Source organism: Vanacampus margaritifer, chromosome 10, assembly GCF_051991255.1.
Source record: "Vanacampus margaritifer isolate UIUO_Vmar chromosome 10, RoL_Vmar_1.0, whole genome shotgun sequence".
Lineage (NCBI taxonomy): Eukaryota > Metazoa > Chordata > Actinopteri > Syngnathiformes > Syngnathidae > Vanacampus > Vanacampus margaritifer.
In genome coordinates this window covers 26,331,516-26,357,206 of record NC_135441.1, presented here as the reverse complement: position 1 = coordinate 26,357,206, position 25,691 = coordinate 26,331,516, and the positions used below count along the sequence as shown (strand labels likewise).

At 40.7% G+C, this 25,691-nt stretch overlaps 2 protein-coding genes across 5 annotated transcripts in view; one reads left to right on the top strand and one right to left on the bottom strand.

Moving 5' to 3' along the window:
* The first annotated feature begins 604 nt into the window (after window positions 1-604).
* LOC144059512 (aryl-hydrocarbon-interacting protein-like 1) lies at window positions 605-10,069 on the top strand. Its single transcript, XM_077578644.1, has 8 exons — window positions 605-798; window positions 1,833-2,012; window positions 2,865-3,053; window positions 4,063-4,239; window positions 5,522-5,663; window positions 6,023-6,465; window positions 8,023-8,164; window positions 9,439-10,069. The coding sequence occupies exons 1-8, from the start codon at window positions 703-705 to the stop codon at window positions 9,846-9,848; spliced, it is 1,779 nt and encodes a 592-aa protein (XP_077434770.1). The 5' UTR covers window positions 605-702; the 3' UTR covers window positions 9,849-10,069.
* Window positions 10,070-14,185: 4,116 nt separating this feature from the next.
* The window catches only part of drp2 (dystrophin related protein 2), a 171,481-nt gene continuing 159,975 nt past the window's right edge, over window positions 14,186-25,691 (bottom strand). For 2 of the 4 annotated variants that reach the window (XM_077578695.1, XM_077578696.1), the window contains 5 exons: window positions 22,579-22,725; window positions 20,382-20,634; window positions 17,811-17,928; window positions 17,644-17,730; window positions 14,186-16,022 (listed from right to left, as the gene is read on the bottom strand). In XM_077578695.1, coding sequence (XP_077434821.1) covers window positions 16,003-16,022; window positions 17,644-17,730; window positions 17,811-17,928; window positions 20,382-20,634; window positions 22,579-22,725 — 625 coding nt within the window. In that variant the 3' untranslated portion in view covers window positions 14,186-16,002. Of the gene's footprint in view, window positions 16,023-17,643; window positions 17,731-17,810; window positions 17,929-20,381; window positions 20,678-22,578; window positions 22,726-25,691 lie in introns of all 4 variants that reach the window. The other 2 variants (XR_013295678.1, XM_077578698.1) reach the window with 2 other exon arrangements.

Here is a 25,691-nt window from a genome sequence, read left to right as displayed (position 1 = left end):
AGTAACATTAAAAATATTTGACTTTGTTTACTGACCATTTTTGACAACAGTAAATTACTGTTCATGAGTAGAGCAATTATTTTACAACTAAAGTTATATAATATTAGAGAAATTATTAATAAATTAAATATTTTATACATTAATACATGAGAATACAAGTACAATATTCATTACTTTTTTGGTTTTTGAATGTTATTTGAATCCACATATTCTAAATGTTAAATTTGACAAGAAATATTCATAATTTGGAAAACAAAACAAAAAATTCATACGTACAATACTGTTTTTTTTGTTGTTTTTGCTTTATTGTTTAAAAGCCAAGAGTAATTATTCAGCAAAAAAAGTAACCAGTACAGTACAATTTTATGAGAGTAGTCATATATATATATATATATATATATATATATATATATATTTTTTTTTTGTTCTTTCCAAGCATTATGTTATGTTCCCTTCACTGGGATGACATCACCTTCTAGAAGGATCTTCTGTGCGAATGCCACCTGAACTCTTTTTCTTTTTGCTGCAGGGATGCTCCCACCAACGGAATTAGCCCGCCAGGGATTAGCGTCCTCAGATTAAAGTGGCCATCTCGCCCGGCTGCTCCTAATCCCGCCATCTGTCAGAGAGCAAACCATTGGCCGGCCTCCGCCAGCGCTCTCATTTCTGGGCCAAGACGGAGGCAGCAGCAGCAGCACCAACATGGAGGAGACGTACCTGCTCAAGCATCCGGGCGTCAAGAAGAAGATTCTGGCTGGAGGCACCGGCCCGCTGCCTCACTTCCCACCTGGGACCAAGGTACCGCTCACATGACCTCTGGGACGGGACAACTTTTACATTCTGCATGATCTCTTTAGAACAAAATTCCACAAAACTGAATTTAATATTTTGTTTAAAATATAAATATACCACCAACTTGGATCCCAAAATGCTACTTTCCTATTCGCTAGGGGTTTGGCGCCCACTTGTGGCAAAGCATTATAGAAAAGGCAGAAAAGTTGTTTTGTTCTTTAAAATAGATGAGCAGGAAAAAACATTGCGAATGTCTATACGTAGATTTGCACCGCACGACATCATCATATATTAATAATTACTTTACGGCTCCCCAAATGACGACCTGCAGACCTCCAGGGGGGCCGCCGACCCCAGTTTGAGAAGCCCAGCTTCAGATGCCAAACATGTTGTTGTGCTGCGTCACATTTATCTGCCGTCAAATTAGTTGGTGCTGAAATATTCTCGAATGACGACGCGCGTGAGGGAATCGTAGCAAACATTTGGTCAAGCAAATTGCGACATGTTTAACGGCAGCGACGCCGTGTTTGTGTCTCAGTGTGGATGCGTGTTTTTCTTTTTTCTTTTTGTGTGTAAGTCTAGTCACATCCAGCTATTGGCACAAAGCCCGGATACACTGACAAACATTTTCCATGACAGTGCCAGCATGGATTTCCACTCCCGTGCATCTACATCACTCTGTGTGTGTGCGTGTGTGTGCGTGTGTGTGCGTGTGTGTGCGTGTGTGTGCGTGTGTGTGTGTGTTTGTGACCTACCTGCTGAGGAAGTTCCCAGTGGTAAATAAAATCTGTTAGCCCATCACTGCGTTATATACTCAGCCAGAATAGCTCCAAGTCAAATCTGACGCATTCATATTTACACGCGATTAAAAGGGCATTGTGTTGGCTATGAAGAGCCACAACATTAGGTACACTTGATGTCTAATGGCTGTGGTATGACGTCACCATTTCCATCCATTTTCGGTGAAAAATATGTGCCGATTAACCATAACTGTGTCTGTTTTTTTTTTGTGTGTGTGTGTGTGTTTGCTGGCATTGCAGCTGGTTTTCCATTTCCAGACGCTGCTGGACAACTTTGAGCGTTCGGTGGTGGACGACAGCCGACTTGCCGGCAGGCCGGCCGAGATCTTTGTGGGCAAGATGTTCAAGTTGGAAGTGTGGGAGACGCTGCTGACGTCCATGCGGCTCGGGGAGGTGGCCGAGTTCTGGTGCGACGCCGTGGTGAGTTGGATGACGTCATCACGCAAATGCCCGACGTTGCAATGAAGCCCACTGTCGCAAAAAAAATAAAATAAAAAAATTGTAATGAATCGCAAAAAAAGAAAGAAAAAAGAATTGAATTGCCCACAGATGCCACACGATGGCGGCAAAGCACTTTTTAAGTCTAATAAATTCAATGAGTACTTCCCACAAATATTACTGTATAGCATCATTACACAATATTTATTACTTACATACATTAACATCTATCTATCTATCTATCTATCTATCTATCTATCTATCTATCTATCTATCTATCTATCTATCTATCTATCTATCCATCCATCCATGTAGCTCGATAGCTAGCTAGCTAGCCATCCATCCATCCATCTAAAATGGACAGATGGGTCATCCCGTAAGTAGATGAGGTAAAAAAGACAATATATATATTTATATTTTTTTAAGTGAAATGTGTGTAAATTATTTAAAAGTTCATTTGAATAATAAAGCAATAATTTTCTAATTGATTTCATATAATAAATGAAACAAACATATTATGTTGTTTGTATGCATGTATTTTTGTATTTTTATTTATGTTTTACTTCTAAATAACCTTTCAAGTGAGCACTAGTCTGTGAGAGTAATAAACTTCACTTATACTTCCTAAATTGAATGCAACAAATATGACAGTATCCTTGACACCATACTTTCCCCACCCCTGGTCTAAGTCCTGACGTTGAAGGTTAAAGCAGCTCATATGGATGCACACCGCATCATCACCTTACGCAACCTTCAATGTGGTTCCTCCTGAAGCGCCGCACTGACTGAAGCTGCTTTTTTTTGTTGTTGTTGTTTGGTTTTGTCGTTTGGCAGCACACAGGTTTGTACCCCATCGTGTCGAAGGGGATGCGGCTGATTGCTCAAGGCAAAGACCCCCTGGAGGGCCAGAGGCACATGTGCGGCATGGGGAACCTCTTCCACTATCACTCCACCGGCTTCCCCGAGCTGGATGAGCTCATGAGGACGCCGCAGCCGCTCATCTTCATCCTGGAGCTGCTGCAGGTGAGGAGGACAAAGAAAAACACAAACAACACACCTCCTCCGCTTAAAAACACATGACACACATAGATAAAGAAAGAATAGCAAATCAATAATTAACAAAAAAAAAAAATCAATTAAAATAATAAAATAAAATAAATAAAAATGGAATAAAATAGTAAAAAATTATAATAAAGTAAAATAGCAAGAATTCTAAAAAAATAAAATATGCTGGGTCAAAATAATGAAGACAAAGCTTGGGTAAAAAATAACCCAATCAGGGCCATAAAACAACAATATTCCTCAACAATCACTGACAGCGGTGACAAAAAGTGAACCCCCCCCAAAACTCTCCAAACATTGTGCTTTGAAGTCAACCCACCAGGGGGGCCAAAACAAAAGTTTGATCTTGTTGGAGCAGACAATTGTGTGTTCCTATTTAGCATTTCCTTGTATTCGCTCCTGCTGTTTTATTCAGTGGCGGCTTTATCCTAGAAAAATCATGCTTGACGCCATACCTGGAAAACGACAGCACTTGTAAGCAAGCAGACAAGAAAACAAACAGCCTTTGCTTTCTATTTTTAAAAGCTGCAATTGAAATCACAATGACACTTAGTAGACCTTCGCCAAAGCTGAACCAAAACTAAAAAATATTTCTCATAATTGGTTGGTCCATAGGTGGCAAGCCACTTCCTGGTTCATGAAAAATAATAGTGGGATCATTTATATAACAACTGCCCCTACAGCTAAGCCTTGAAAGGATCAGAAAGGGTGGGGGGGAGATCCAGAGCCACTTTCAAGCAATGGTTGGAGTCTGTGAATCACGGTTAGATTCATGAGTTTAATCCATTCCAAGCTCGTAACTCTATTTACTCGTATGACCGTGATCGTAACTCAAAAAGTGAAAACAATTCTGAATAAAATTTGAAATTCATTTTGTTACATTTCATTACTGTTGGTTTTCATTACTATAAAAACCTTGATTCCAATCAAGGTAAACAGTCAAATTAAATGCGCCCCCCGACCTTTCCAGGTGGGCGACCCCATTTCCTACCACAGAGAGTCGTGGATGATGGAGAAGGACGAGAAGCTGAGCACGGTGCCGCTCCTCCACATGCGAGGCAACGCGCTGGTCAAACAGCAGCAGTTCCAGCAGGCGGCCAGCCAATACAAGGAGGCCGTGCTGCTGCTTAAAACCGTCCAATCCAGGGTGAGTGCACGAGGGTGAGAGGTGGCGGCATCACGGCAAACAGCCTGGATGGGTGACTCGAGTCATTGCGTCCCACAGGCTGTTTTGATGATATATGGCTTAACTTGCTTAGGACAAAATGGTCAAACGTTCCCTTGAAATCCTACTTTGAAGCCCTGTCACCTTTAAAACCCTAGGTCACACATTCTGACAGCTGAATTTTCCAACATGGATTTTGTAACAGCTGTTAAAAAGTCCGACCCTGCTTGGAGGCCAAGCTCTCACTTGAAACCCTGACGACTATAAAATCCAAAGTTACACATTTTTACAGCTGAAATTTCCAAGGTCACACATTCTAACAGCTGACATTTCAACTAAATTTTTTAACAGCTGTAATAAATTGTGACCTTGCCTGGAGCCCAAACTCCACATTGAAACCCTACGTCTTTAAAGCCCTGTTGCCTTTAAAACCTGAGACTAACATTCTGACAGCTGAATTTTCCAACATGGATTTTGTAACAGCTGTTAAAAAGTCCGACCCTGCTTGGAGGCCAAGCTCTCACTTGAAACCCTGACGACTATAAAATCCAAAGTTACACATTTTTACAGCTGAAATTTCCAAGGTCACACATTCTTACAGCTGACATTTCAACTATTTTTTTTTAACAGCTGTAATAAATTGTGACCTTGCCTGGAGCCCAAACTCCACATTGAAACCCTACGTCTTTAAAGCCCTGTTGCCTTTAAAACCTGAGACCAACATTCTGACAGCTGAATTTTTCTCCTCAATTTTGAAACCGCTGTCAAAAATTGTGACCCAACTAGAGAACCAAACTCTCCTGTTAAACCCCACTTTGAATCCTTGGTGTTTATAAAAACGGAGGTCCCACATTCTAACAGCTGAATTTTTCAACTCAATTTTGTAGCAGCTGTTAAAAACCCTGACCCTGCTTGGTAGCCAAACGTTCCCTTGAAACCCCGCTTTGAAGCCCTGATTCCTTTAAAACACAATTCCACACATTCTGATGGCTAACATTTTCAACTCAATTTTGTAACAGCTGTTAAAAATCGTGATTTTACTGAAGGCCAAACTCTCCCTTGAGACTTGCAGGTGTGACTTGATCTCATCCCATGATTGATTTAAGGGATGGGCCGGGTTTTGGGTAAGAGGAAATACTGAAGGGGAGGATGGATGGAGCGCAGTTTTGACCACGCAGGGCGCCCACGCCCGCCATATTTGAAGCATTCAATCAGGTTTTGAAATGCGCAGCTGTTTTTTTTCATTTTCCTTCCTCGCATGCAGGAGATGCCAGGCGACACGGACTACATGAACTTGGCCCGCATGATCGTCCCCCTGGAGTTGAACTACTGCCAGTGCATGCTGGAGCTGCACGAGTACTACGAGGTGATCGAGCACGCCAGCGAGCTGCTGGACAACCACAAAGGTGGGGGTCGTTCGCCAGCCGCTCTGACCGACTACGCTTATCGAACGGCAAGCAGCTGACATGTCATCACGCTCGAACCGGCAACTGCTGGGTTGACCTCTTGAAACACTCATGAAGCGCAGGTGTACCTAATATTGTGGCTGTTAATACATTGGAGAGTTTGAAAGTATCAAAGGACGTGTATCATTTTTTGGGGTGAATTCAGTTAAACAACAAACAAAAATTAGAGGCTGGATTGGAAAAAAATATATAATGTTCTTATTCAAGTCTGACCAACAACTCCAAGAAAACATGCTCGTAAGTTGGGGGCACTCTTAAGCCAAGGTCTCCTCTTTACTCCTTCATTTGTTTTTTTGCAGACTGCGTGAAGGGTTACTACAAGCGAGCCAAGGCGCACGCCGCCGTGTGGGACGAAAAGGAAGCGCGGCGGGACTTCAACATGGTGGCCCAACTGGACCCCACGCTGGGCTCGCTGGTCCAACGAGAGCTCAGGGCCTTGTCGGAGCGCATCAAGGACAAGTACTGGCAGGAGAAGGACGCCTACTGGAACAAGCTGGACGCCGGTGGTGAGAAAGAGGGGAAGGTGGTTGAGGGAGAAAAGAAGGAGGAGCCCCGGGATGGAGAAGAATGCGGGAAGGACGATGGAGGCCATAAGATGGAGGGGAAGGATTGGCAGCAGATGTTGCGCCTGGTGATGCTGTTGCAGGAGCAAGGAAACGTCCTGATGAAAGACAAAAGCTTCCAAGAAGCCTCCACAAAGTTCGAGGAGGCTTTAGACTATGTGGACGTCCTTCAAAATAAGGTTGGTGGGACAATATTGGCTCAAATGTTCTGACTATATTTCATAACTTTATTGGCAAAATGAAGGGACACCAAAAAGTTCTTTTATACCAGGGTTCATGAAAAAGATTTAAAAATGTAAATACAATTGATGTAAAAACGTTTATGCTATATTTTTCATTAGTTGCGGAAAAGGAGTCACTATAACACAATTTAGCAATAATAAATCTGATTTAAAAAAAATTATGCATTTGTGGGGACTGGCGGGTGGTGACTCGCTGTCATTTACGATGAACAACATGGCCTGGAGTCCACAAGTTGCTTCATGTTCCAAAGAAAACCAAAACGTCACCAATGTCCAACATGAAACACTAATGCTACCTAGTGGTAGAAAAATTACCTCAACATAAATCTATGATGATGTTTGTCACACCCTTTTAGTATATATTTGTAATTTCAAATAACTTAATGACCCGCGACGACCCTTGTGAGGACTAAGCGGTTAAGAAAATGGCTGGATGGATAACTTAATGAATTACTTACTATAAAATGACTACATCCATGAGCTAAAAGATACAAGCAAATTTGTATTTTTTCGTTGATACAAGCATGAAAAACTTAATTGTACATTTAGAACAGATATAACATGCCATTGGTGTGTGATTAATCACAAGTTAACTATGGAAATCAGGTGATTAAATTACAATTAAAAATTGTAATGACAGCCCTAATTCTGTATCTAAACAGTATGTGTATGTATGTATAGGTGTGTGCGCTTCATCGACAGGTTACCAAAATGTTATTCTGACTAAGACTGATCAGTACGACGCTCCTCTGGTGCCAGGGTAGGACAAAATATTGCCAACCTGCACCCACAGTTGAGCACGTCAATAAGAAACAAAGAACACATGAAGAAGAAACGGAACCATTAAAAAAATAAAATAATTTTTTTTGTGAAACATGTAAAAGCGGAACTTCTTCGTTTTGCCTCTCATTTTGAAGCCCTGATTCCTTTAAAACACAATTTCACACATTCTGATGGCTAACATTTTCAACTCAATTTTGTAACAGCTGTTAAAAATCGTGATTTACTGGAGGCTAAACTCTCCCTTGAGACTTGCAGGTGTGACTTGATCTCATCCCTGGATTGATTTAAGGGATTGTTGAGGAAATTTTCTACCACTAGGTAGCATTAGTGTTTCATGTTGGACATTGGTAACGTTTTGGTTTTCTTTGGGACATGAAGCACAGTTGCGCTTAATATTTTAGCCATGTAGCTTGTAGTCATCCCTTGTCGTTGCTGCTGCGCTTCCTAAGACGCGTCGGTGTCTTTTTAAGTATGCAATCGTAGTGAAGCAGCAGCAGCAGCAGCAGCAGCAGCAGCAGCAGCGATGAGTCCCAAAATAACAAGTCAACACAAAGCGATGACAGCGACAGTCCTCCCACAAGCAACCTTGCTCTCCAGCAGGCCCTCGTACTCCTCCACTTCCTCGCGCCGTCCAATCTCCTGCAAAATCCACATTTCAATCCTTTTCACCTCCGGGCCTGACACGCTGCTCTCGGTCAAACGTCCTCGCAGGTGCGCCGGGACGCCGAAGACGGCCAATCTTTGGAGAAAGTGCGCCTGCCCGTCAGCCTCAACCTGAGCCAGTGCTTGCTGGAAATGCAAAACTACCGGCAAGTCGTGCGGCTCAATGACAAGCTGCTGGAACGCCATCAAGGTAATATGGACGCGGGCGCAATCCGTGTTTTGATGCACAAACGCATTCAAGAAAGTCAATATTTTGCTCTGACACGTTTTCGGGGAGATATGAAGATTTTGTCAGTCGGCCCGCAGCGGCGCGTTTTGCTTTCATGCGGCTGCACGCTTGATCTGGCTGTTTACAAGAGAAGACGTGTCAATCAGGACTTCTTATTGGTTCCCTTGGAAACCACGTGTGGGCACCGCGTTCAAAAATCACTTCTGGATTTATTTCAGCAGGGAAGTGAAATGTTACTGTTGATTACACGACAGCTCAAACATTTGCGGTCACTTTGAAATGTCCTCAATTTGGAAATCAGACAAGAAAAAAACCACTTCCCAAAAGCAAACTGTGGTTACAATCAAACAATGAACTGATCAATCAGTGTATTAGCTGGAAATCAGTGATTTTATTTTTAACAAATTACAGGCTTACTCACCGAAATATTTTCACTGGTTATTGTATGGAATATATCCACAACATCCAAATATGGTCATTTCTTATTTTGTCACAAATTGATATGATTAGTCTACACTTTATGAACCAATGTTGAGTGTCAAAGCGTAATGTTGCCTCAAGAATGAAAGTGTGTTTTATTTTTTTTTAAAGATAGAACAAGTGAAAAAAATTGGGTTCGATAGGCCTGTTTAGTTAAAAATGAATTCTGAGTTAAAGAAAATGGTCAGCAAGAGAAGTGTGCACAAATTCCATTTGTGCCTGTTGGAGTGCTTGGTCAGCTCATTGTTTTATTGCATCTCTCATGGCTCTAAGACCTTTGGAAAAGAATTTGGGAAAATGCTCTAACAGTGGTTTGCATTTGTGGAGTATGAAAAGCTTTTAATGTGATCGGGGGGGGGGGGGGGGGTGGGGGGGGGGGTCACCGTGAACGTTGACGTGTCTGTACCATTTAATCAATGACAATTGACATTTGTGTTTTATTTTTTTAAATCTTTTTTTTTAGCTTACTAAATTAGCGATTAAACATGACTCCTGGGTTGTGGTAAGTTTAATGAATTAGCAATAATAATAATAATATATTAATTAATTAATTAATTAAATTTAGTTTAATTGGGTATGATTCCAACTTGAAAATGCGTGTTTGGTAACTCACGCAAGAAAACATTTTTTTTTCTCTCTCCCCCTAATAAGTCGTTATTTTGGAGTTTTGACGATTCTGCCCGATGATATTGTGTTTCCTGAAAAGAATACAAAATTGAATTTGTCACTGACGTCCCACCCTGTGCTGGTTCCAGGTCACTTCAAGGCGCTCTACCAGCGCGCTCGAGCGCACGCCGCCTTGTGCCACCAGGAGGAAGCTCGGCGGGACTTTACCGCCGTGGAGAAACTGGACCCGCAGTTCAAGCCGTTGGTCCGCCAGGAGCTGAAGAAGCTGGGCGAGAACGTCCGCAGCATGCACGCCCACCAGAACAAGACCTACTGGGACGCCACCCGGGAGAAGTGGGGACCCGGCACGGCCCGGCGGAACCGCGCCGCGCCGGAGATCGGCGAAATCCACCAGCAAGCGGACAAAATAAAACAAAGTTGTCAACCTAACAAGGAGGAGGAACCCGATAATCTTACGGCAGATAACGGCGGTCCTGACGCCGCCGCCGGCACTGCCGCCGCTGTTAGCGATAGCGTAGCCAGCGAGAGATCGACTTGAGATGAAAGCCCGGAGAAGGTCCAAACGCCAAGCAAGCAACAAAAGCGGCCAAGGTGATAAAAGAGGAAAAGTGCAATCAACGGAGGCCGCACCGAGCGATAAAAGAGAAAACACACATGCAAGGAAGTATTGATTTAGCCACAAGCTAACACAAAGAGAAACTCATAATATGAAGTCAGGTGTCTCTCAATAGATAATAAAATCATCATTTAAAAACTGAATTTTTCTTCTTTATTTGCGTGATCGTTGATATTTACATTTTGTGATGGACAATTTGCTGGGTTTTAAATTAAGGCTAGTGTTTCAAAGTAGGGCTAGGGTTTCTAATAAGGGTTTTAAACTAGGGTTAGGGTTTCAAAGTAGGGTTTTAAACTAGGTTTCGTACCGGTTTAAAACCCTAATTAGAAACCCTAACCCTAGTTTAAAACCCTACTTTGAAACCCTAACCCTAGTTTAAAACCCTAATTAGAAACCCTAACCCTAGTTTTAAACCCTACTTTGAAACCCTAGCACTGGCTTAAAACCCTAATTAGAAACCCTAGTACCGGTTTAAAACCCCAATTAGAAACCCTAACCCTAGTTTAAAACCCTACTTTGAAACCGTAGCCCTAGTTTAAAGCCCTACTTTGAAACCCTAGCACTGTCTTAAAACCCCAATTAGTGTTTTTAGTTAAGGTTTCAAACTGGTGCTAGGGTTTCAAAGTAGGGTTTTAAACTAGGGTTAGGGTTTCTAATTAGGGGTTTTAACCGGTGCTACGGTTCCAAATTAGGGTTTTAAATTACGGTTTGAGTTTCAAAGCAGAGTTTTAAACTGGTGCTAGGGTTTCATATAAGGTTTTAAACCGGTACTCGGGCTTCTAATTAGGGTTTTAAGCCGGTGCTAGGGTTTCAAAGTAGGGTTTTAAATTAGGGTTTGAGTTTCAAAGTAGAGTTTTAAGGCAGTGCTAGGGTTTCACAGTAGGGTTTTAAACCGGTGCTCGGGCTTCTAGGCTTTCTTATGGTGTTCCTCAAGGGTCAGTCTTAGGGCCCATCCTTTTATCCGCTTTATAAGAAGATATTGGAAATTTTAATGGATCTCACATGTCACATGTATGCAAAGGACCTTCTGATTGATTTTAAATTCACTTCAGCTGACGAGAGCAGTAACTGAAGCATGTAACAATAAATGGATTACAAGTGATTTGAAGGCACTTTGGGGACACACACAGGCAGAAAGACAAATAGAAACTTTTTAATTTCTGTACACAAAAAAGTAGAAAGCATCCAGTAAGCCAGCGCTCATCTTTACAGTACAAATTGTTTGTACACACTCCAACACACTGTGTTCAAGCCATCAAAGAAATACATTGAAATGGACAATGAGGTATTTCCATGGTGATGTCATAACACACATAATCAACAGTTAATTGTGTTTGTGTAAACTCGCGTGTTAAGGTAGAACAGGTGATTGATTCATCGATCCATGGATGGATTGATTGATTGGATATGGAAACAGCAGCAGACATGAGGCAGGATATAACGACATGTTGGGTGAGCAATTTGTGTGGCATTATGGATACGTATTGTCACTATGATTTAGCCGGATTTCATAAACAAACAAACAAAAAAAAAAAAATGTTACATACGTCATGTATAAATAAGAAAAGACATTAAGAGGGTTACATAAAAACGTTTTCTCTAAACCAGTCGTTACATCAGGAATAACCTACAGTGGCGTTTATTTTCAATGAATGTTCATGAAAATAATTGTACTAACAGTATTATGGCAAAATAATGCAATTTGGTGATACAATATAAAGTTTTCAGCGCAGCATGTCCACCAATTTGTGGAGTGTGTTAGTTCCATTTCTATTTGGCCTGCATCAGCCTGTGAGTACGCGTGTCTACTTTCTCATGAGAATTTTGTAGGACTTCCGGATTGAAATCGACAAGTTTCAAAACACCGTTTCTTGATTTGATTTATGCAATTAATTGTTTACATTTGCAATCAGTCCCTTTAAAGATAACCACATATTAACATTTTAAGCAGCAGTTTTAAGGTTTCCAAAGCGGTCTCGTGGACTTTTTGTTATTATTACATGCACTATTTCTTTTAAGTCAATTTATTAAAAAATGACAAGTTCAAAGTACCTGAAAAGTAACTTGTCCTTGTCCGCAATATTTGTGTCACTGCACCGACCGCCCCACGTTGCCGGCAGTGAAATAGCGCCGTAATTGTTTTGCACAATTTCCCACTTCATTCTCATGAGAACAAGCTCGTGTTTTGCCCGTTTCAATTTGACGACGACTCATTTGTGATTCTCAAACTGGGACCTGTGAAGCATAGCTTAGGAGTCGGGCCAAATCATTTGCGATCAATTGCCTTGTCGTTACATTTGGAAAAGTAAAAAAATAAATAAATAAATAAAAATAAATGAAACAAACCTTATAAAACAACTTTATCCTTTTAAATTCCTGTGTTGCACAGAATTTTTTGTTTTGTCTCCACAAGCCAAGATAAGAAAAAGTCGACAACAACGGCGATGATGATGATGATGATGATGATGATGATGACAATTCTCGCAGCTGGCGGCGAGTCGCCCTTTAGCGCACCCCCCCTTACGACTATTAGCATTTGTATGAGGATCTCGTCCGTCACCTTTCCGTGCCGCTGCTTCCTTGTGGGCTGTTCCCTAGCAACCGCATCGCAACTCACGCGGCATATTTGGTGGCGGCCGCGGCTCGGGGCGGAGAGACGGTCGTTCGCTAACCACCAAAAAGGTCGGCTGTTCGATCCCCGCTCTCCCCGAGTCGTGTGTGGTCGTGCCCTTGGGCAAGGCACTTGACACACATTGTCTTCAGCGCTACTCACACTGCTGGTGTATGGAAGGTGCGAATGTTTGGTGGTGTTGGTGGGAGGGGCCGTAGGCGCACACTGGCAACCACGCTTCCGCCAGCCTGCAGCTGTGGCTACTTAATTAGCTTACCGCCACCACAATGAATGTGTGAGTGCATGAATAATGTATCCATTCCATTGTAGAGTGTCTAGAAAAGCGCTCTATAAATCTGATGCATTATTATTATTATTTATTAATTCCAAAGGAGAGAATGACGCAAACCCTCCACTTATGAAGGGTCCCAAACTGCACCCCCCCCACGCCACCCGCCACACTTGCGTGAGTGGATTGTGTTGTGACAGGCTGATCCAAGTGCATCGCCCCTGGCAACAAGAAAAGCCAGGGATTTTTTTTTTTTTGGAACCGCCGTTTCTCACTCGACTGTCAGATCTCGATGAGAGAAGCCCCGCGAGCAACGCGGGTTCGCGCACGTTTTTTACGGAACATAAACGCCGGTCAAAAGTGAGCAAACGCACATCTTGGATGGATTCGCCGTGCCAGGCATCATCACATGAGCCCAGCTATGAATTTTTTTAATGTATTTTTGCATCTTAATGCGCATTAGAATGTAGATTAGTATACTGCGATTATTACAATTTTGATATTAATCGATGAGGCCCTAGTTATGATAGTACGACGTATTAGGGCCACATATAAATATATTTTTTTCAGAGGTGGGTGGGTAATATTCCAGAAAAAAAAACATGCAAATTTACCACTTTATGAAGCGACAAAAAAAACGTGTACATTTTTGACTTTTTGACGCAAATTTGCGAGAAAAAAACTTACAAGAAATACACGTAGCGTCGAATATGAGGATTGGTTGGTGGCTAATGGCACACTGTTCATAAAATGAAAAGGCAGGATGGAGACGGATTCATTCTTAATTTAAACTTTGCTCGTCATACGCGGCAGCTGGAGCGACAACACTTCCTGATCCCCTGTCAGCTGACTAAACGCTAACCAATCAGAAGCTAGCATCCTTTAGGTCAATGCAAGTGAATGACGGAGAGCGGCAGATTCGACACATCAACTTTAGCTACTTGTAGAAAAAAATACCAAAATATATGATCATGTAAATAACAATTTTGGAAACATAAATGTACAAGTAAACATTTATTTTAACACATTAACTTAAATGCTTGCTCCCCAGGGTGTTGACCTTCACAAAGCGAGGCGTCTTTGTCGCTGGCCGTACGTACCCAACGCTTCAAAGTGCGAATGCTTAACATGATATGGTTAAAGCCATTTCTATCTCCTTATTTGAAAACCAGACCGAAAAGTATTGGCACAAACATCCCAGTAGTACGCTACGTGTATTTCTTTTCCTCGCAAAGCTGCCACTTTATAAAGTCGCAAATTTGCCATTTACGAGATTTTTTTCCCCTCGGAATATTACCCCCCCCCCCTGCAAAAATAAAAATAAAAATATATATTTATACGTAACCCTAATACGTTTTCGTAATGATGGTGGTACCTGGAGGCCTAAGTATTTTTTTTTTAGCTAGCTAGCTACTTGCCGTAACAAGTTTGAGAACCACTGACAGGCGATTACGCAATGAGGCCAACCGTATGTCACTTCATCTCTTGCAGTAAAAGTGACTTGATTGAAAAAAGGGAGCCAATGTGAATCCCTGCTTGTAAATGACAATGGACTTCATTTGTATCTCGGGTGATTCGGCGCCTCGCCATCGATCGACAAAACGACTCGGCGGCAGCGGAATAGCGGCAATGACAGCGACGAGCAATCGCACAGGATGAGAGCGACGCTGCGTGCAAGCACACGCGCGCGGCTCGCGGGCGCTTTGGTTGTCGTACATAAATAAATCATGGATCGAACTGATGATGTGTCACTCGCGCAGTGTAAATAAGCTGCCGGCGGCCGCAGCGGGCAAACCGCGTAAAACAACCGCAGCCTTTTTGGCTGGGAAAACACGACAGGACAAAATTGCCTTTCGCGTTTCTCACACAAGTCGAGATTTGGGATGTGGGATGGATGGAAGAACAACAAGAACAGGATTAAAAGAAAAAAAATGTCGTTGGGAGGGGGCGGGGGGGTTAACTACAATAACAAATTTTGATTTTTAGGAAGAAGAATGTTGTATTGTTATAAGAATTAAGTAATATTTTCTCAAGAAAAGTCATAAGCTGCAGGAATAAATACAAATAAGAATTTATTATATAAATAAAAATTATTATTATTAAAAATTATCTTTATCTATTACCTTTAGTAAATAATTAAATTATTTTATTGATTAGGTCATATTTTCTCAAGAAGAAAAAAAAAGAATTTGGAAACTACCAGAATAATGTAATTGGCTCAAGAAAAAAAAGTTGTAATATTTACGAGGAATAAAGTTGTATTTTCTCAAGGAAAAAAGTCTGAATCTTTCCTGGAATAAAGTTGGACATATCAGAAGAAAAAAAAGTCGGAATCTTTTTTTTTAGAACAGTCATTGTTTTCTCATAAATAAAAAAGTCAGAATCTATACAACAATAATACAATATTTTCTTGAGGAGAAAAAAAGTATATTTAAATAAAGACATAATCGTTGCTATTTATTAGTTAGTTTGTTGGTCTAAAAATTTGTAAGCATACAAGACTTAAAAGTGAGATTTTTCCCAAATAAATTTGTAACATATCTACATTAAAGTCAAAGTTTGACAAGGGAGCAAAGTCATATTTTAACTTCATTATCATATCATCACGTCTTTTATTTTCAAAACGGTGCTTTTATTTTGTAAAAAAAAAAACTATATTGTTGAAAAAATATGTTTTTTCTAAAAAAACAAACAAGCAATTTATTTTGTGATCCCCAAGCTATAGCTTGCGTACCCCCGGTTTGAGAAACACATGTATAAAGCTACACACCTTCAACAAACTGCACACACACACACACACACACACACACACACACACACACACACACACACACACGCACACACACACACACACGCACACACACACACACAGCGTCTCCCTCCACTTGGCCAGCTCCCTGACGCTAGTTTACCTTTGGCCGGCCGACGCGGCGTCGGGCCGCGGGCCACGGTGAGCTTAGCCGGCCAGCCGGTCGGCCAGCCAGCGCCGCTTGGGCCCGACAGACACCAGCCTTATGCAGTTTGCATGACAAAAAGGCTCGTTAGTGCACAAGGTTCCAGTTGAGGGTTTAGCTGCTGCAGCGGGCACTGTGGCCGCTGTAGCGGGACCAGAACCGAGCCAGGCGGAGCTCCTGCAGCCCGGGGGCCATGCGGGCGGGCGTCCGTTCAGGCTGCGTTTAGATGTGTGACGTCGTGCCTGAGATGAGCACGAGGCAAGGGTTCAAAAAAAAAAAAGAGAAGCAAGAATCAGACTTTTATAGATTTAAGTATGCAAGAAGTTTTTGAGATGGATAAAAAAAAAAACTCAAAAAATTGCAAAAGGCTATAAAAGTGAAGCGCTTAGAATACTTTCTAGATGCATTCACAGTGCTTCAACTTTTCCACATTTTGACTTCAAACTACAAATGATCACAATTTCCTAAAAAGAAGAAAAACGGTCGATGTTGTACTTCCCTAAATGGAAGACAAAACTACTTTCAAAATCAGGACTCAAGAATCTTTCTTGTTATTATGAGGACGTCGTGGAATTCCGCAGAGACTTTCGACACTTTCCTAAAAAGAAGACAAACTATTGATGTTTCACTTTCCTAAAAAAAATAAAATAAGTTAAAGTCACATCAATACTTACAGTACCTAAAATGAAAACAATGTCCAGTTTCTTAAAAAGAAAACAAACTGTTGATGTTGTACTTTTTTAAAAAGAACACAAACTATTCATGTTACACTTCCCTAAAAGGAAGAAAACGACTAGCCTGATAGCACTTTCCTAAAAAGAGAAGAAACCCTTTTTACTTTCCTCATTTTCAAAAAAAATTTAAAGTGGAAAAAGTATTGATTCTGCACTTCCCTGGAAACAAAACTATTGATATTCCATTTCCAAAAATTAAGATAAAATGACTTCCCTAAAAAGAAGAAAACTATTGATATTGCACTTTCCTAGTAGGGAGACAAAAATCATTATTTGGCATTTCATTCAAAAGAAGAAACAACTATCAAAAGGTTTCCTAAAACAAAGACAAATCAATTTCCAAAGGAGATGACAAAAGTACTTCTTTTTCATTTTCTAAAAAAAAACATATTGTACTTTCCTGAAAACAACAACTATATATTTGAATATATCATTACATGCTGAATGTCATGAATCTCTACCTCATTGTTTTATGTGAGAATCTTTCATTCATTGGAAGATTTGTTGCTTGCAGTTTTATTTGGAGTGACATTAAACGTGTTTTTGTTCACACAAAAGAACAGCGTGTCAACATTTTGGATTTTGTTCCCTTCCTCTCCACCAGAACAGCCAAACTGTCATCTTAAATTTGGGGTAAAAAAAAAAAAAAAATAGAATTGATCCCATTTTGGAAGAAGGCCGTCACACCACAATGTGTGGAAAAAGAAAGAATACTTCCCGAATGCACTCGCAATGCTTCGCATTTAGAATTTGAAGAAAAAATGTATTCATTCCATTTTGGAATGAGACATGACACAAAATGTGGAAAAGTGAAACAGTGCACGTTGTCACTAAGCACGTTGTGATTATGCTAATTCTTCTCTTTGTGGCGGCCCAGCAAACGTTGCCTACGCTAGGATGCCTTCATTTAATAATAATAATAATAATACATTTTTTAAAAATCACCTCTCTCAACTTCCCACTGGGGCGCAAAGCGTGCGTTATCACCAAGTAGTCATCGATATCGTCACTTACTTACTAAACAGTAGCAGTTTTTGGCATGTGCGACATGTGCGGCCCAAAACAAGAAAAAACAAAACAAGAAAACAATCAAGTCCTACTGAAATGGTTGTGTCAAAACTGAACTGACCCGGTTCAGAGGGGAAGACGTTTCTCAGTTGCTCAATGACCTCCTGGAGTTGCAGAACCGTGTCCTGCTCATGATCCAAGTCGTCGCCTGACACACACGCACGGTTACAGTATGGGGGGGGGGTGATGATGATATTTGGAGGCGGGGCATGTCAGATTTTCACCGACCTGCTGCTTCCGTGTCAGTGGTGTCCCTGCTGGCCGCCCCCCCGTGGTGCCCCCCTCCGGACACGGGCGAGGACAAGGTCGACGGTTCTGACCCGTTGGCCTCGGAATCTTCTTTGGGCTGTTGGCGCACACACGGACACGCACACACGTTACTATCCTCGTCATGCAAAGCGGAGCAAGGACTCCTGCGTGGACCAGGGTTCGAAAGTTTGGGGTGACAGTTTGTCAGACAATTTGTCTTGCAAACAAAACACTGCTCTATAGTTGAAAAGCGTTTGCCGAGGTGACTTGCAGACGTCTTTATTTTCGATAGAAAGGATCAGCGTTGACAATCCTTTCCATTCAAAAACATTCTTTTTAAAACGACAAAAATATATATTTAAAAAAAATCTGAGAATAGGTTGCTCACCTTGAGTATCACAGCCACCGTATGAATAAATAAATAAATACATTAAAAAAAAATTGTTTTAATCGGCTGAACACAGCCACCATACAAATAAATAAATAAATAAATTAAAAATGTTTTATTTTTATTTTTATTTAATTTTTTTAAATCGGTTGAACACAGCTACCATACAAATAAATAAACAAATAAATAAATTAATTAAAGATTCATTAAAAAAAAAATTGGCTGAACATTTTTATTTTGAACATGTAAACAAAACAAATAAGAAAGAAAAGAAACAAACAGAAGTTTAAGATATAATAAAAGCACAATAGACAATTTCAATAAAAACAAACAAACTTGTAAGTCAGGTCACGCGTATCTCAAGGCGGCGCCGTGTTTTAATCATAAATTTGATATTCAATTGGGCCATTTATTTATTTTTTATTTTTTTTAAAACGACCAGTATTAATAAAATAAGACAAATCAATTATCTACAAAATACATTCTTGAGTAATATTGTAATCAAAGGTGAGCGAGTAAGATCACGGTGGTGTGTGTGCGTATTTGTGTGTGTGTGTGTGCAGAGGATATAAAGGGCTCAGACCATCCCACACAAAAGCCCCCCGATCCCATTTTTTGAGGAAATGGAAGTGCAATCCTGTTGCAGGGAGAAAAGGATTATAAGAATTTGAAGACTTTTTTTGAAGCTCCTTCCCTGCTTTTCCTTTCCGTCTATTTTTGGAATCGTTACTTCCTGTCGCATATTTTCCAGTTAATTGACCCACCTGTGTCATTTAGTACCCCCCCGATTATTACCATTATGATTGTCAGCCTCCAGCCTCAATTCCTCAGATAATATTCTCCCGCAATTTATCCTCTCCTTGTAGATAACGTACCGATGATTTCCACTTTCAGCACCGGTGCTGCATTTTGCTCCCTCCATAATATCATAATTACATTGGAAAAGATTCTGACATTTTATCCAGACAAAATACCTTTATATTTAGAAATAATAACTGCTTTATTGTGAAAATATAAAAATTATACCCATAAAGATGATGCAAATCTTATTACTTTATTATATTAAGTTTTTCTCGCAAAAACAAAATACCTTTGTTGCAGTAAAAAAAAGAATTTTTTTGAAAAAATTTGACTTGATTCTCATAAAGAAAATATGAGAAAAAAAAATTATTCTCAAGATTTTGAGAAGGAAATAATCCATCTCATGTGGTTATCTGTCAATAAATAGATTTATAAATGTACATAACTTCTTCCTCTAAAACAGGGGTCGCTGACATGGCGCCTGGACGCCCCCCAAGTAGCATCTGAGTAGCCCAAGGGGGCTTTTTCTAAAAATAGCTCAGCAGTGGTGAGACATTGCGATTTCCTAAGAATTTTGCATTTGAAAAAGTGAACATTGGCAGTGATTTCAAGAAAATGTGTTGCATGCTGATATGTACCTGCTTCCAAATTATTTTTGATAAATCATTCACAAAATGACACGACGTGATTAATCGCATTCATAATTTGAGCATATTTCTTATTTCAACACTGTGTATCAAACTGGCTGCCCTTTTCCCTTAATCACTACTCACATATTCACCCACATACAAAAAAAATAAATAAATAAATAAAAAAAAATAATAATAATAAAAAATATATATATATAATTTAAAAAAATAAAAAAAATAAAAAAAGGAGAGCAATGATGATGGCATGTCAAATCGGTAAAATTACCGAATGAACAATACTGAGCTCTCCAGAAAAAAAAAAAACACTACTCAAGAAGTAACTCTGAGCTTTAAAATGGTTGGTGACCTCTGCTCTAAAAAATATCACTTCATCCTAAATTCTTGAAAACTTTAAAAAAAATTCCCGTACCATTTACATGTGCACATGCTAGTAATGCTTAATTGGCTTGGGATTATGAGGGGGTGCTTGGATATATATTTCCAGGTCTGCGCCCCTCAAAATGATGTGAACCCCTGCCAGAAATACAAAACAAAAATCGACTAGTGGAGGAAGCAGTTCATGTATTGTAGTAGTGGGGAAAAAAGCGAGCACTTTTTTGCTGAATGGGAAAAACAGTCAAACCCCACAAATAGAAAATGAAACCACTCGCAAGGAGCATGGAGGAAATGCTCAGCGCATGCCGGTGAAGCCTTACGGGAGGCCGCGTTTACCTGAAGCAGCAGCTCTCGCAGTCGGCGCAGCTGCGACTCCAGCTGCTTGTTGTGGTCCTCCAAGATCTGCATGCGCGTCTCTAGACGCGTCTTGTGCTGCCGCAGGACCCGCGCCTCGGCCAGGAGCTCCTCGTCTTGCTGGCCGCCCGCCGCCGGCGAGCCCGGATCGCCCTCGCCCGCCTCCGTCAGCATGGGAAGAGACGCCGCCTCCTCGTGTTTCCACTTGAGGCGCCGGTACTCGCTCTGGAGCACCCTGAGCAGAAAGAGGGGTGGTCGAGGAAATGAACGGGGAGACGCTGAAGGGAGATGAAAATGAACATTAAAATGTGTTTCTCATCAGAAAATGTTGGATGTGAAAATTTTTCAAACTAGAGGTGTCAAAATGAGTGCATTCATTTTGAGTTAATTTGAAGTTCCTTTAACGCCACAATTTTTTTTAACACGCGATTAATGACCACCCCTTAAAGAAAAATCAACATCACACTCATTTTTTACAGTACACTACATATTTTTAATTTTAACAAAATTTTATGATTTATGACATTACTGCAAAAATGACTAAAAGATGCAGCCATATTTTCATTTTTTTCCTACTTTTATGTTAACAAGCGTTTGAAAGTTTATTGTACATTTTACTGTACATTTAGAACAGATATAAAATTTGTGATTAATTGTAAGTTAACTAGTGAAGTCATGCGATTAATTACGATGAAGCATTTTAATGGCCTGTGACCCCTAGTTGAAACATAGTACAGTGGAACCCCATATATTGATGGCTGATTGGGACTGGGCCGGCATGTGAATGACAAAAATCCACGTATAATTGACATCCAGTGTTTAAAAGAATAATAAGAAGAAGATTGAATTTTGTTTTTAGCCCCCCCCCCCCAAAAAAAAGCAGCAGGGTGTACCAGGGTACTACCAATAAGCATTTTCCACATAAAATTATCTACAGCAAAAAGTAGAGTGAGCTGAAATAATTCCTGTTTTAATTTAGTGTCAAACAAAATAGTGTGCTGCCATCTAGTGAACAGCAGTGTAATTACATTAAAAGGCAGAACTAAATAATAATAAACTGTACTACCCCCTCCCCCCCAAAAAACAGCTCGACCATTAACCCTGAACCTGCGGTAGAGAAGTGTTTATCTCATTATTATTATCATTTTAATTGGACAGCAGAATCCCTCTAAATGTTGTGAACTCCTGTTTTAACGCTTGTGCTGCTTGGAGCTCAACTTCCCAAACAGTATCTGACGTCCTGTTTATGCTTCCTTCGCCAGCAAAGTATTTGCGAGTGAACGGCCAGTGCCTCTCACGCCGCGATGCCTCCATTTCACCCCAGTGCATTGTGGGTATTTTGTTATCTTCTATGTGGGAGACCCGCGCAAGACTGGAACGAAAGGATTACTTGGAAACGACTTCCAATAAAATCACACGAATAGTGTGACACTCCTTTTATGTGCAAATAATATGTTGAATAGGTTTTGGAGCGTGAAAGTGTTTGTTCACTGCGGGAGGTCTGCAAGTAAAAACAGATGCACTCAGCATAAGCCTCACAAAATGCAAACACACACACACGCACGCACGCACAATTGTGTTATTGTTCTTCGGGAGTTTTATGGTGAAAAATCACTCCCTCCGCCAAACTTGGATGCAAAAACACTTTTGTAACATTTTCACGGGATTTATTGATTGTCCTAAGTGCTTTCCAAATATTCAGTTTTTCACTTGAACGTTATGAAAGGATTAAAGTGGAAGTCAACCTTCAACATTTCTTGACCATAATATTTTATATGTGACCTCACTGGTCTAAACGTGACATTCTGATTAATATTACATTTAAGTCATGCAGCGAAATCCAGTCATTTTTAATCCATCTCAGGGGGCGGCCATTTTGCCACTTGCTGTCGACTGAAGATGACATCACAGTTGCTCAGGCAACGACCAATCACAGCCCATCTTTTTTCTGAAGCTGAGCTGTGATTGGTTGTTACCTGAGCAACTGTGATGTCATTTCCGCTCGCCAGCAAGTGGCAAAATGGCCGCCTTCTGATACTGATTAACAACTGCTGGATTTGGCTGCTTCACTCATACTCCACTAAGGCAATATTAACCCGAATACCGTATTTCGACCAGTGAGGCTGCACGGAACATATTGTCAAGATTTCAAGGAAGGAATTTCGCCTCAGCGCCTCACCTGTTTTCATTCTCCAGCCGGGCCAGGGTGCACTGGAGCTGCTCCTTGTCCTGGTGCTCCAGGTGGGCCAGCAGCATGAGCTGCCCGCAGGGGGAGTCGTGCTCCAAGGCCGGGCTGGGGTGACGCAGGAGGTACTGATCTTCATCTCTGGGTCGGCCCCACACAGAAAACATCACACTGAGCCACGGGCAGCACCAAGCCGATCCATGACAGCACCACATGAGGCGCGGGGCAAAAAAAAAAAAAAAAAAAAAAAAAGAAAGAAAAAAGGCACCACAGCAGACAGAAGCAAGCGAGCGATGAACTCCAGAGCTTAAAGCCAGGGGGTGTCCAGACTTTTGCTTCCAAGGCAAGGAAGGGCCGCTTTGACGTTCGTTACGTGACGTACATCAATGTAGGTAAACAGATGCGATGCAAAACTATTTCTATTAAACATTTTTGGCCACTTTTTTTAACAAGAGTGTGAAAACCTAGAATTTTTTTCCTTTAACGCCACAAATTTTTTTTAACACACATTAATGACCACCTCTTAAAGAAAAATGATCTCAACATAAATCAACATCACACTCATTTTTTACAGTACACTACATATTTTTAATTTGAACTAAATCTTATGATTTATGACATTACTGCAAAAATGACTAAAAGATGCAGCCATATTTTCAATTTTTTCCTACTTTTATGTTAACAAGCGTTTGAAAGTTTACTGTACATTTTACTGTACATTTAGAACAGATATAAAATTTGTGATTAATCGTGAGTTAACTAGTGAAGTCATGCGAATAATTACAATAAAAAATTTTTTATCACCTGATGCCCCTAATTGTTAATGATCTTTTGTTTTCTTTTTTAAAATCGCGTCAGGCGATTAAAATTTTCTATTGTAATTGACTTCAATTTAAAAAAAATGTTTTTTTTAGGTTTTCATACTCTTATTAACAAAAGTGGAAAAAGTGTCAAATTAATAGAAATAGTTCAAATGAATTTTTGACGTCTATAGCCGTCAATGGCAGTGAATGAGTTAAAAACCAGAGCTGCATACAAAGTGCAAAAATCAGACGTATAAAAACATATGCCGTTAGATGAAATGGAAAGAATAATGAAAACAGCAGGGGCCCTGAAATTGAACCCTGTGGAACACCGCACATAAGTGGGGCAGGGTGTTACTCAAGGCTAACGCCAAACGTGCCGGCTGCCAAGTGGGATCCAAAACACTCTAGAACGCTACCACTAATGGCCACCTGGTGCTGCAAATCCACCCCAAAAATTTTTGTGGCCTGACAATGATCAAAACATACTCGCTGCACAGTTCGTCGTGCACGTTGGACTAACAGGATTTCCGACATTCCAAGCTTACAAACAGAGAAATGAACAAGTTTAAGCTGCAAGAAAAGAATATGTTGTCAGTTGACCGTCAAACGGACGCTTTGATTTATATTGACGGTAGAACTGTTTTTCACGTAAATATTTTCTCTTGTTATGCTTGCTGACTGGACTACGCCTGTTCCGAAACGGAAGGTCTCCGCGAAAACGAAATGACTTCAAGCCAAGACAATCGAGAGCCATGCCTGAAGACAAAGACATGCTTGGTGAAAAAGAAAACAACACAAACATGCGCGTAGTGCAGGAAATGCTTCCTCGGCAAACGCGATCACGCTGAATCAAGACCGCATCATTTAATTAAAAAAAAAAATGACAATTTGCAGCACTGTCGAATGACATTGCATCATACAAACATATTCGTCGTGGCTCCTTCTATGACACGGCGAGCCACGATTGTAAACAATGTTAACGTAATGCGGCCGTGACGGTTTCAATCAAGGGAGCATTATCACGTTTGTAAAAGCAGCCGTAAACAAACGTTGTCTTGGATCTCATTAGGGAACGTTGTTGCGGCTGACGCGCGCGCACGTTTCTCGGGCTCACGTCAACGTGCGCGTACGTAAACGTGGTTTGAAGGGAAAGGCTGATGAGAACACCTCGGCAGACGGATGCCCCCGCAGATCGCAGCGTCATTTGCACAAGGCTGCGGGGCAAACGCCACGGAGGGGCAAGATGATAAAAACAGCTGACAGCCCACACGCACGCACGCAAACACACGCGGGGGGAAACAATAAATGAAGACCGCAAGTAGGAATAAGCTTGGCTAGTCATAAATTCACACTTTTTGTGATCTTTTTGAAACAACCTGAAATGCCGCCACAACAAAGTGCAACAGTAATTGGTTCAAGGAAGTACAGCAGTACTTTGATTTGTTGAGTTGTTGAATTTAAAATAATTAGTTACACAATTCTGTGTTTTTGTGTGTGTGTGTGTGTGGGGGGGGGGGGGGGGGGCTTTAATTAATAAATTGGTCAAATGATTATTTCTAGAGCAGCAAATAATCCTTATTTTGATGATGTAGGGTTGTCAAACTCCTTTTTATTGTGGGCCACATCGAAATTCTGGTTTCCTTCAGCAGACCGTTCGGACTACGAAAACCATAGAAATGGCTAATCGCCTAATATTATTTATTACAAAAAATATTACAAAATCATGCATAACCACGGCTGGCCCCAAAAAAATAAAAATAAATATCGGCCCTAGCATTTTGACTCTCTTGCCTAACATGTCGTTTTACTACTAATGTTTATTGATGATGTTTCAGTTTGCTATCTATATTTGAAATTTGAGATTTGTCCTTCTGAATTGTGAGCCAGTGTCTTGTGGTAGGAAAACAATCATTAAAAAGCACTGCATTGGCCCCAAAAGAGGCTGGCCCACCGGGCATCTGCCCTGCATGCCAGATGGCCAGTCCAGCCCTGTGCATAACTAGCTTTGAAATTACAAGCTGACGAAAAGTATTCAACTATTATTTGTTTTATTTGAAAAGTGGAACCGTTAACTAAAAATGCTTGCATTTTGGTATTTTAGCAAAAAACAATTTCCTTTCACGGGCCAGTTGTGGGTCAGATCTGGCCCCCGGGTCTTCAGTTAGACAGCTGTTGATTATAATTCCAATTAAATGAGGACTCAGATTTCAAAAAAATCAATTCATTCAAGAACATGACATTATTATTTTATAAATGATGATTCACTTAATGGTTTGGTCCGTAATATATCAGAAAATAGGC